The sequence below is a fragment of the Lissotriton helveticus genome, chromosome 5_1, assembly GCF_964261635.1.
Source record: "Lissotriton helveticus chromosome 5_1, aLisHel1.1, whole genome shotgun sequence".
In the NCBI taxonomy this organism is placed as follows: Eukaryota; Metazoa; Chordata; class Amphibia; order Caudata; family Salamandridae; genus Lissotriton; species Lissotriton helveticus.
The window spans coordinates 1,264,023,298-1,264,036,548 of NC_136065.1; the positions used below are offsets into that span (position 1 = coordinate 1,264,023,298).

A 13,251-nucleotide genomic window follows, 5' to 3' on the forward strand; every position below is an offset into this window, starting at 1 on the left:
CAATGGTCCAGGGAGTTAGTGAAATGGGTAGAGAGGAACTGCAGACTGTGAATGGCCAGGCGAACTGGGAGTGACAAATCCCTGGAGACGGCGTGCTCATGGGTGGCACTGGTGGAGCTGGTAAAACACCATGCGGTCAATACCGTTGGCACTCCTGAGCAGAGGGACCCTGCAGCAGATGACTGATTTTGGGAGGCACTGATAGGCTAGAGAGCAGAGTGCAGATAGGGTGGGATGACCCTGGGAGAACACCTGTCCCTGATACCGAAACTTGAGGTCTGGGATATATAGGACAAATACCATCACTGTCCTGCTCACAGATCAAACAGCAACCTCAATAACACAGCAGCTTGCCTGGGGGGAAGGGAGGTGGGGTTAGTTAAGGTTGGGGGGGTTTGTTAGAGTTACATCATATAGATGGTGACCAGAGAGATACCAACTAATAGATCTCATTGATTCATACTGCAGGACGTAGGGTGGGGTATGGGAGATTAACCCCATTTTAGGTCACATTATCCCACATTGGGAGGGACTTTTTACAGATGTTGATGATGTAAGGTGGAAATATAGTATCCTGTAAGTTCTATTTTTGATTAAAGATGTGTCCATCTGCAGCCCCATTCGGGTTCTTCACTGTGCCTATGTTTTTATAACTCAATAAAAATTTGTTTAAAAAACAAAACATTGCTTATAACACTGCACTTCAAGACCAAGAAGTACATTCCACACCTCTCTCTTTCTCTCTCATGCTTACAAATGCACATCCCATGTGTACTGTTCCTGGCAAGGCCGTTCTACTCTATGATATTGTAAATGCAGGCTAGGGTAAAATAAAAATGCTAAATGTCAATGAAAATAATGGTAGTAAAAGGTCATCATGTGGTTTCAATACACTGGCACTACACCTCCTTTAATAGGCCCCTGCATAACTGAGAAGTGATGGAGAAAAAACATTACGTTGACTCCTATCAAGAGCATTAGGGGTACACTCACACCAGATTTGCACCCTTGACTCTTTCGATTGTCTATATGACTGGTCGCACGAGCTTCCTGACTTTCTGCCAGGCCCAGTGGTGAGTGGACTTCCTGAGAACCCTGAAGAAGGGGCACCGTGGACTTCTCCTGAAGTGGGAGACTATGGTGTCTTGAGGAGTAGGCATTAATGATCCTGCTATTGAACATGCCTGGGTAGCTTTAGAGTGCATCCTGAAAGGGTGGTATTCTGTTTAGGATTTTTGGGGCACCGATCAGGAGATCAGCAGGCTTGGAAGAAGGGAAATCCAGATCCCTTAAATCTAAGCTGCTGGTGGAGATAGCAGTAGCGCCAAAGGCTGTACAGATGCTGGTTGAACTTCTTTTATAAAAGTCTGTGCCAAAAAGCTGCTAACTGAAGTCAGTGGTGCCTAGAGGCGGGACCAAAGAATGGAACAGAGAAAACCTGCTTGAATTTTTCCAGTGGAAAGCTTGTAATTCTAATTGCATTTGTCAGTTATGTGCAAATATTTTCACAGTGGGTCTGGGTGTCTTGAGGCTGTCGACACCCACAAAAGAAACACAGGCTATTGAATTATGGCCCTTTGAAGGGATTCTTGAGGAGAAAGCTCTTAGTGTGAATTTGCACTTTCCAAGGTATCTGCCACAGGCATCACTGCTGCAGCCTGGAGCTCCCTGTTCCCCACCCCCAGGGTACTACAACCCACCAAACTTGATCATCTTTTTGAAGGGGGTCCATAATGCTTTGGATGGGTGAAGGAGGCACAGGAGCCTGTGATCCCTGTAAGTGAGCATATCTGCTCTCCCCTACATTTGCCACAGTCCTTGGCACTGCCTGCGCATGCTCCTGCGTACAGTAGCAGGTCCGCAGAAGCAGTATCTTCAGTGGCGATGACCACACAGGCCTGCACTGAATACCAGGCAAAGTGAGCAGCTCACTACTTATTAGTGATTATAAGTTCCAAACGCATGTATTAGCAAAGAGATTGGAGAGGGTGATCAGGACTTTAATGCATGAAGACCAAAAGGGTTTTATTAAGGGAATCCAACTCCAACACATGATTTGGTGTGTGCGATAGATATCACCACAGAGAACAAATCTCCACTAACAATAGTAACCTTTATTGGCGCTCAGACCTTTGATAGGGTGAGCTGGCCCTTTTTACAATATGTGATCAAGCAATATGACCTGGGAGACGATTTTGCAAGAGCAATTAGTTCAATCCATAAGAAACCAACAAAGCGAATTGTAGTAAATGGGAATTTAACCAAACAGCTAAACACATAAAGAGGGACGCAGGAGAAGTTCTCGTTGTCACCTTTGCTTGTTAACTTATATATTGAGCCCCCTGTGAACAAAATTAGAAATAGATGAAGACATTATTCCCTTTGAATGTAATGGATGGGTGAAAAAAGTTGCCCTCTAGGATGATAATTTGCTGGTTTACACACAGGACTTTGCAAACTCTTTCCCAGTGATGGTGAAATCTTTGATTAAGTTTGGGAGGGTTTCTGTGTATCTGGTTAATCATCAAAAAATGGACATAATGACATGGATCATCCCCTGTGACAATCTGCTTGTAAAAAAGCAAATAAGATACCTAAGAGTCCAGGTAGTGCAATACTTGGATAAGATGGACCAGATACATTTTGAAACAATAATGACAGAGACTAAGAAACTATTGAGATCATCAGGCTGCCCCCCCCAATTGATTAAAGGAAGGACCAATGCAGTACTAAGTTCCAAAATGTACTTTTGTGTTTAATACAATACCATTAGTCTTTAAACATTCCGGTGACACGAGGAGGCAACGCACTCGGCAGGATCATGAGGAAGAGCAATAAATATGGAATATATATATATATATATATATATATATATATATATATATATATATATATATATATATATATATATATATATATATATATATATATATATATATTCACTGAAAAAAACATAGGTTTCACACTCGGTATAGTTAGGAATTAGCATTTAAAAAACCTTTGAAATTCACTGAAAAAAACATAGGTTTCACACCAGTTATAGTTAGCTGAACATTTTACTCATACAAAACCATTGAAATTCCCACGTTATAGTTAGTTGGACTTACTATAACTCGCGCGCCCGCAATCCACTGCTGATGATGTCACATATTACATCATTCATGACATGGTCAGTGACATCACTGATGACATCACTGATGACATCTCAAATGACATCACTGATGACATCACTGATGACATCATCCATGTGAAAATACGATGCACCTCCTCACACTCTAATCTAACCTTTGATACACCCAGTGTTAAATACAAACTACCATTCCTGATATTATTGACACACTAATACCAGTAACTACATACGCACTCACTGACTTCTAGGTCTACACACACATCCACTCATTCACCCATACAATCACTCATACATACAGTCACTCATCAATAGAACACTATCATATGCACTGATACACCTATACAGACACTCACACGCTGACACTCATCCACACAGTTCCAGCAGCAGTGAGGAGTCAGATGGTTTCATAGATGAAGAGCCTCCTCAGCCGAAGGTGAAAGAACATTTCATTTGGAATTTTTTTTCTATACCTGATGGACTTAAAAAAGTAAATGCTCCAAAGGTGGAGTGTAAGATCTGCCATACTGTACTTTCCCGAGGAGACCCCAGAAGGAAGTACAGTTTTGGTAATTCAACTATGATTCGGCACGTCCAGAGGAGGCACCCCCAGAACTATGCCCGAGAGAGTGTTGGGGCTCTGGCATGAGAGGCTCCAAGGGATGGTGCCTCTACTTCAACTGGAGGAGCAACTGCATCGGAGAGGGGGCGACCAGAACAGCTGATCCCAAATATTCAGCCTGTTTTTAATGAGGCCTCAATCAAATGCAAACATTGTGATGCACTACTTTGTTACAACCTTGATTTACCAAATGTGGACATTGTATGGATGGGACAGAGAGGATTGAGGAGTCACCAATTGATACCATTGGTAAAATCCTTTATGCATTTACCACACCCTGACCTTATAATTGTGCACTGTGGTGGAAATGAGCTGGGCACTTTGACTGGGGTAGGTCTGGAAATGCTTTGGAAGTGTATATTGGTCCCAAGATGGCTGCCAACACTTCTTGGATGAAGAATTTGAATTTTGAAAACAAGTTTTTTACCACACCCTGACCTTATAATTGGGCACTGTGGTGGAAATGACCGGGGCACTTTGACTGGGGTAGGTCTGGAAATGCTTTGAAAGTGTATATTGGTCCCAAGATGGCTGCCAACACTTCTTGGATGAAGAATTTGAATTTTGAAAACAATTTTTTTTTTGCCTTTGGGGTCCTTGTCGGACCCCCTGAGCAGGCCTAGGGGGTCAGGTTGCTTCTACCCTGCCCCCTTTTTGAGTTCTACACATTTGTTTTTCTGCTTTCCTATGCCTCAAGGCACAAGATGGCTGCCAACACTTTCTGGTTTGGAGTGTTGACAGACATTGGCAGCCAATCAGAATGCAGCTCATGCTTGGAAAGGTAAGCTTACAGTAAGCTTACACGTAAGCTGCTATAGATATATATATTTTTTCTCTTTTGATTTTCTCAGGAACTACTGGAGGGATTTTCACCAAATATAGCAAAGGCACATGTGCGTACCAGTCCCTACAATTTTGCAAAGTTTGGCGTAATTCCATTCAGCGGTTCGGGCTGTAGCCGTGTCAGAACGTCCTATGGAAATTAACATGGGGAAAACACGTTTTGGGACCCCCATTTTTTCTCGCCCCCGCTTGACGAATCCCCCCAAAACTTTCAGGGAAGGAGCAGAACTGAGCTGGCCAAAAGTTTGGAAAATTGCACGCAATTTCCTCAATCGACGCCAAAGTTATTCCCAATAGAATGTTGCGGAATTCCTATGATAACTAGGTCCTAACTATATACTCAGTTAACTAATCAATAACTAATATAGACTTTCACATAGCTAGTAACCAACTGTAGAATCAGTTTACACAACAACTGACAAAGTGATACAGATATTCACACAGTTTAGTCACTATCCACTATATTTAGTGAGACATTATAAATTGGTCAAGTAAACAGTCAATTACACTGCTACTAAATCCTCCATCCAAATATTTATTTATATATATCCACTCATTCTTCAATGCAAATTGCTATATATATAATGCATATTTAAATAACGAAGCAAACCACATTCGCTGGATGATGTCATCAGTGATGTCATCAGTGATGTCATTTGAGATGTCATCAGTGAAGTCACTGACCATGTCATGAATAATCTAATATGTGACATCATCAGCAGTGAACTGCGGGTGCGCGAAATATAGTTAGTACAACTAACTATATAGGAGCAATTTCAATGGTTTTGTATGAGTGAAATGTCCAGCTAACTATAACACCCCTAAAACTTATAGTTTTTTGAGTAAATTTCAAAGGTTTTTTAAATGCTAATTCCTAACTATATAAGGCCTGAAACCTATGTTTTTTTTCTGTGAATTTGCAAGGTTTTTTAAATGCTAATTCCTAACTATATAAGGCCTGAAACCTATGGTTTTTTCATTGAATTTCGATGGTTTTTTAATGACAATTTTTAAATGTATTAATTGTTATTTTTTTTATACTGATTTACTACATTTTTGCAGGCAGGTGTTCAGAGGGCACGCCCCCTTTTTACAATGTTCTGCAGCGCAACCCCTGGCGCGTTTGCAGAGGAGGAACTAATTCCCCTTGCATACTGGGGGTCCCTGGTGGGCAACTAGCCCACCAGGAGCCTCCAGTATAAGCCAGGGAGCTGCATTACAGAGAGGTGTAATGAGGGCACACCCTTTTTTACACCTCTCTGCAACGAAGCCCCCGGGCGTGTTTGCAGAGGGGGAACTAATTCCCCTTGCATACTGCGGGTCCCTGGGGGCCAACTAGCCCACCTGCAACCTGCAGTATGCGCCAGGGGGCTGCATTGCAGAGAGGTGTAATGAGGCCACACCCTTTTTTACACCTCTCTGCAGCGCAACCCCTGGCGTGTTTGCAGAATAGGAACTAATTACCCTTGCATACTGGGGGTCCCTGGGGGTCAAGTAGCCCACCAGGAGCCTCCAGTATGCGCCAAGAGGCTGAGTTACATCTGGCAGTTACCGAATCGGTAAAAATACCGATTCGGTATTTTACCGATTCGGTATTTTACCGATTCGGTAAATTTACCGATTCGGTAAATTTACCGAATCGGTAAAATTGGCCACCTACATCACAAATACCCATTTACCAGTCGGTAACAGCCGATCGGTAAATGGCCTCCTACATCTGGCCCCTAGTCATTTTAGTCAACTCAAACCTTCTTGTCCTTCAGAGTTCTTGTAACGCCAGACTTAAAAACATATGGGAATTGTCACTTTTTCGACCCTCCCCCTTAGTTTTTTGTCCCACTTGATGGATCTACATAAACAGGCCCGTAGCCAGAAGAATATTTTTAGGGGGGTATGGCCCTCAACTATTACCAAACATTAAAGCTGCACACTAAACGTGCATTCTTTCCCAAGTATTTGTATGGGAAATGTCACAATTAGATATGGATGCATTGTATTATCTAGCCTTCTCTGTGAGCAATTGTGGTACAGCCCTCTCATTCATATAGTCTAATTGCCTTTTGAGTGTTTCATTAGCCGCCAAGATGTTGCTGGAGTTTCCTTGGACCAGTTAATAAGGTTAATCACAACTAAGTACAAAAAAAGTCAAAGATATGTACATTACTGTGTTCAGTTGCATAACCACTGGACATTGGAAAATACACCACTGTGCGAAAGTGGGAATGTAATTGCAGACTTAAAATCCTACTGAATCAACACACTTTCACTTACAGGAGCTTTTGAAATATTTTATTATTTGTAAATGGACAATCACAATATTATTATATTCAGTTAGCTGTTGTACCTAAATGGCTGTTTGTTTCATATAATCCATTAGGTTTGGCATAAAGTAATTGCATATTTCATGCATCATTTATTTCGGAGACACCATGCAATGTTGACACAAATCAGTTTCGCTTTGTAATGCTTGTATTTTTTTTGTTTCACATTGTTTCGCTGCTGCCATTTTTTTAGGCAACTGGCGTAAAAATCCCTATTTGCAGCACAGTGAACAATAGGCCAAAACATAATGGGCTCACTTTTAGAAAACGAATGTGGTCCAGTCCTATTTGTGATAGAAGAAGCATAATTGTTATTTCTAGAGACGTCCTTTTTGATATTCAGCGACTTAACCCAAGCATGTCAGGGCAATGCTCATGTTCTATTTCCACAGCAAAGTGAGAACCTCCTGGTGAACGTACAGTAGTTTCCAAAAGATTTAATCAATGCTTCTTTCACCTCCTTATTACGTAGACTGTAGATAAAAGGATTGATAAGAGGCGTGATCACCATATAGAAGACAGAAACCCTTTTGTCTGCTTCCAGAGAGTCTCCAGTCGTGGGTCGGACATACACAAATATGACTGTCCCATAGTAGATGGCCACCACAGTGATGTGGGAGGTACACGTGGAGAAGGCTTTCTGGCGCCCATTGGTAGAAGAGATCTTCATTATAGCCCATATGATACTTGCATACGATATCAGTGTTAAACTAGCACAACCGAAGATGATAATCCAAGTAATGATGAAAAAATATTGCTTGACGAAAGTTGTATCTGTGCAAGAATGTTCTAACAGAGGGGATATATCACAAAAGAAATGATCGATCTCATTAGGTCCACAGTAGGAGAGACGTGAGATATATATGGTTGGCAAAATGGACCCAAGAAAGGCGGCTAGCCAACATCCTGCTGTAAGCATGCAGCACAAGCGGGTGGTCATGATGGCAGGGTACCTCAATGGATGGCAGATGGCTAAATACCTGTCGTAAGCCATTAGAGCTAATAAGTAATTCTCCATACCTCCCATCACAAAAACAAAATAACACTGAGTAATGCAGCCCCCTACGGAGATAAACTGGTTCCCTGGAAAAAAATTGGCAATCATTTTAGGAACAGTGGAAGATGTGTAACAGATCTCCATGAAAGAGAAATTAATAAGGAGATAATACATAGGCCTGTGAAGGTGAGGGCATTGCTTTACAATATAAATGATAATGAAATTCCCAGTTACAGTAAGGAGATAAATGTTAAAGAAAAAAACAAAAAATAGGGCTTGAAATTGCTGAGCATAGGGAAATCCAAGCAGGATAAATTCAGTCACCAAACTTTGGTTTCTCCGTCCCATCTCTCGTGGCGAGGATTTCAACTTTTCTAAAATGAACGAAAAAATAGCAATCACATTGATTAAGACACTTTTAAAATATGTTTTGCCATTTTCTTTCTTTTGGTTCAAATATTCCGTTATGGTGAAAACATAAGTTTAAGAGTAGATCTGTCAATGTAAACAATACATCTATATTGACTTACATATTTAATAATTTTTGTAAAGGTCTCAAACCTGAAAGCATCCAAGTGGCGATAGACTACAGTAGTAAAGTCAGTTATCTGAAAAAGTTGCCTCAATACAATGCATTTTATAATGCATGGCATAGTGATGGCAAAACTAGCTATATGGGACACACAAAAAATCTCTGGTGGTGTAAGGTTCTGTGAACCCTTCCAGTACCAGATAAGATGATGATCGTCAGCCCATCCATGCCCGGAAACAGCATTAAGGGTGCAGCACACAGTTTGCATATAGATATAGTCATGTTCCTCATGACTGCATGGAAAACAAGCTGTTTGTTAGCCTCGAAACCGGGGAAGGAGGGCACTTTTTCGGTCTTGCAGAGAACGCCAAAGCTGTCAGTATTTGTCCGAGAACCTCATATCATCACACCATACAATACATAAGAAATAACCCGCAGAAAAGGAGTTTGGGATCTCTTCCGCTGTTGGATGATGTGGATGAACCTAATTCAGGTATTGGATAATGAGGGATACTCATCACTTTTGGTATCAGCCCATGTTTTTTAACAAACATACATTTTCTGCTACAGTTATAACTGGATATCTTTTCCCTGGTAATTAAGAGTTCCTGCTTCTACCTGTGAAACTTCCAGGCTTTTTGGGGTTTTTGAGCTGTGTATAGCTGGGTATTGGCTCCAAACAAGTTGTCCTGATGTGGGCTGAGTAAAGATGACTGTTGTCTGAATCAAACTGGCATCTTCACACTGACAGGACTTTGACAGAAAGGACCCAGTCATCATTCACTTGAGTGCACAATTGAACTTCACAATCCCTTTTGAGTAAATTAAATAGTGTGGAATGTCTTATAGTGTGCGCACAACGTGACACTCTCAACTCCCCACCACTTCCAACATCCATATCCATCTCTACCCACTCCCTGCCATGTCCATGAATTCTCATGACCCGGTTATATTGTCCAAGGCATAGATTTTATTCACATCAAACAGGATAATTCCCCATAAACCACTACGAGAGTACAAGTCTCCCTCCTACTTGGGTATAGAAACCATTATATATGGCTCACACTCTAGCGACATTCACATGTCAAAGGCACTAAGAAATTAAATTAGTCATTACATTTAGGCATAGCATTAAGTTGACCATACTTTTGAGCACTCTGCTGTGCACATTGTGCCGGCAGGCCACAACGCGCTACAGCCAACAGTTGTATTACTTGAAAACAGGGCACCGCATAGCGCAACGGCCCTCCGAAAGTACCTGCACAATGGCATAACACTCTATCAACATTCAAATACCAAAGACACCACAAGATTAAAATTGTCATTACAGTTGAGCATAGCATTAATTTGTCCATAGTCTTGAACCCTCTGCTGCGCACATTGTGGCGGCAGGCCACAACGTGCTATAGCAAACAGTTGCATTACTTGAAATCCAGGGCATAGCGCACCACCCCACTGAGGTACCTGAACAAAGGCAACCTCCCCAAGATTCATCTCAGTCCATAAGTGGCGAGTTAGGGCAGAAGAGTCAAGGACCACCAGCAGGCCAGTCCCCCTCCCGCCAACCCACTGCACACTTCAATCCTACCCCCTCCTGGGGTCCATCCAGTCGCTTAAGCTCCATTGTTGTGCATGCCCCTTTGTTGTTAACTGTCAGCGCTCCGCTTTACTTCAGGGATGGGTGGGTGTTTTTTTGGCGCTTATGCAGCTAGGGTCCAGGGAGACAAAGAGGATGAGTCCTCAAGGCACTGCCTTAAATAGCTAACAATTGAGATTTGGTTTTGTTTCATCATTAACTCCTCTCGAAACCGAGACGTCACTAGTCAATCCCCCTCATCAACCCAGCCCCCAGATGGGATGCTCAGTCCTGTGGTGCTACTAAGGGCTCCCCTCCTCTGTGCGCGAGGGAGCCTGCTAATTTTGAGCATTTTAATTTCAAACTGTGTTAAATCGGCAACTTCGGATTGCACACCAAAATGCTACAAAAATCCAAGGTGCAGCCTTATAATTCCATAGTCAAGAAGCTAGATTTAAGGGGCTGTTAACATACTCTTATACACGGTTCATGAAAGAGCAATTTTGTCTGTGCTAGCCCTTTTTTAAACCCACCCAACGATCTGCTTGGCTGAGTGGTTAATTACTGTGCTATGGCACCTGCCAAAAAAATGCAGTAACAGACAGTGGGCCGTTCCAGGATGGATTAAGACTGCACTGCTGGATAGCCATCACCAGCAACCATCTCCTAATTAAGACAAGAGATGCTTCCACTAATAACAATGGAGACGGTTCAGACATCTGCCTCTGATGCCCAGCAGTTGGCCCATATGAAGACTTTTAAGGGACTAGGCAGGTCAATGAATGATGTGCACTGATATTGGAGAGGACTGTCATGTTCCAGTCTACTCAGAATGTGGTAAAGAAGTGGACCAGACAGTGGGATGGTTATTTTTGGTGACTGTAAGCACTAAAGAGATGATGTGCCAAGCACAAAAAAATCACCTCCTTTATTTATTCGTCCTCCCAAATAATAGAAAATACCACCCTCCCACATGGAGGTTCAACGATGCAGCAATAAAAAGAAAACACCAAGCAGGAAAGGAATTCCACTCTTATAAAAGGAAACTCATCACAAAACTGTTTTCGGAATAAGGCATGTGGTTTCGTTTGTGCATCACTATCTAACAAAAAGGCTTTCCCAGATGTCAAATGAGCAACATTGAAATGTATATGGATACATATGTATACATATGTATGTGCAAGCAATAATATCACACTGATAAGTAGACAAATTCAACTGTCAAATGCTGAACGTCCGCTGTAAGAAATCAGAAAGATATATACACTAAATACATTAGATGATTATAGCCACTGAAGACTTGAATGTGCACACAGACACTCACACATCACAATGAAAACACAGATGATTATAACCACTGGAGACTTGAATATGTCCTCAAACACACTCACACATCACAAAGTCAATACTCAAAGAATAAAACACATCACCAGCTAATTTGATTTGATTGTGGGATTTATATTGCGCATGGCTACCCCGCACTTATGATGAGTGCTGTGGTAAGAACGGTGCCCATTAATGGTTTAAGGGAAACAGCCAAGTCTTAAGTTTTTTCCTGTAAGCCAGTTCATTGTGCATTGCTCTTAGGTCATGAAGGAGCTCGTTCCACTGTTTATGGATCAGATGTGCAAAGGATCTTCCTCCCCATCTTGATTTTTGGATTCTGGTGGTGCAGAGGACGTGTAGATGGGAGGACCTTAGCAGTCTGGTGGCGCCGGGGGCAAATATCGGATTTCTGAGTTTTCCCGGGCCTTTGTTATTTTCTGCTCTGTGAGCAATGCAAAGGGATTTGAACTTTATTCTGGCTGCAATTGGCAGCCAGTTGATCTGTTTAAGGGATTCTCTAACCAATATGTGTCTAGGGAGTTTGAGCAGAAGCCTTGCTGCACAGTTCTGCACAGACTGCAGTCTCTTTATCACGTATTTAGGTGACCCTAGGTAAAGAGAGTTACCATTGTCCAGGCTGCAATTTTCATCTTGGACCACTCCAGACTGGGTGATTCACAGCCTGGATCAAGAGACTCAGCAAACTGGGAGCTGCTGTACTGTAGGCGCGTCTGTCATTCAGGCCAAACCAATCCCAGTTTCTAAGTCAACAAACCCCATCTTTATAATCTCAAAACAATCTAGAAGGTTCTGAGAGGCCCTTCTCTGTGCCAAAGAAACTTACTGGAGTTGGCCACTTTCCATGCAAGCATTCCAAAGGAAAAAGAGTTCTCACGTTCCTTCTGTGTTCTCATGTATTCCAGCCTTTATCTTAATGAAGCTTACAAAAGTCTCCAGCAGTACAGTCAACAATCTCCAGAGGGAACAGCTACAAACAACCTTGAATATGAATAACCTAAACAACTTGAGTAATCTGGGGGCCTGCCTGTGTGCACAAAAGCTCAAGCTAGCTGACAGAATTCAGGACGGTATGAGGGCATGTCTAAGCCAATAGTGAGAACTTCATAATGCTTCCCACTGTACAACACAATGCATATTTGTGCATCACTGCCTATTTCGTCACACACTTCATCTCCCAATGTACAACATAATACACATTTGAGCAACACTGATCCTCAGACCTCTCTGACTTGCCAATATCTAGTAAAGGCGGCGGGAACTATTAAGGCGGTCACGTGACTATACAGGAGGTTCACCCATAGTCTGAGACATCCCATGAAGACCCTGCATCTCAAGTGGGAAGAGGATTTGGGCGAACCCATTGAGGAGAAGTCTTGAGGGGAATTGGTAGAACGAGTCTGGAGTGTTATGGCCGATTACAGGTAAGTAAACATAAAAATAAAAAAAACAAATTTCGTTGTGCGCACTGCATCGCCAAATGTGATGCAGTGCATGCAACAAAATTTGTTATATTTATTTATATGTTTACTTACCTGTAATCGGCCGTAATCCATAGTTTACTACCTCCCACCCTGCCCCTCCCTCTCCCCACGTCACCGCCCAGCAGCACTCCCACGTCGGACCGCTACTGCTTCTACTTTTTGCATAGGGCATACCTCACCCCGGGTAAGGTGAATGAATACTTCGGGGTTTCGACAGCGTGTACACGGTGTAACCTAGAGGGGCAGGATTCCTCCACATGCTTTGGGACTGTCCACATCTGGGAGAGTACTGGAGGGGGGTGACATCAGAACTATCAGCAGCAACGGAGAGAGGGGTAGCACTGACACCAGGCTGTTGTTTATTACATTGGTTCCCACATACTGCCAAGACCAATGTCACTAGCA

The 13,251-nt window shown here is 42.4% G+C and overlaps 1 protein-coding gene across 1 annotated transcript; it reads right to left on the reverse strand.

The window, feature by feature from the left end:
- Positions 1–7,286: 7,286 nt before the first annotated feature.
- LOC144752631 (olfactory receptor 6F1-like) lies at positions 7,287–8,258 on the reverse strand. The gene has a single exon (XM_078640512.1). The coding sequence runs from the start codon at positions 8,256–8,258 to the stop codon at positions 7,287–7,289; it is 972 nt and encodes a 323-aa protein (XP_078496638.1).
- Between the last annotated feature and the right edge of the window lie 4,993 nt (positions 8,259–13,251).

What these genes read in the sequence shown, in the direction of transcription:
- LOC144752631 (XM_078640512.1), bottom strand. Translation starts at nt 8,258, where the DNA reads ATGGGACGGAGAAACCAAAGTTTGGTGACTGAATTTATCCTGCTTGGA.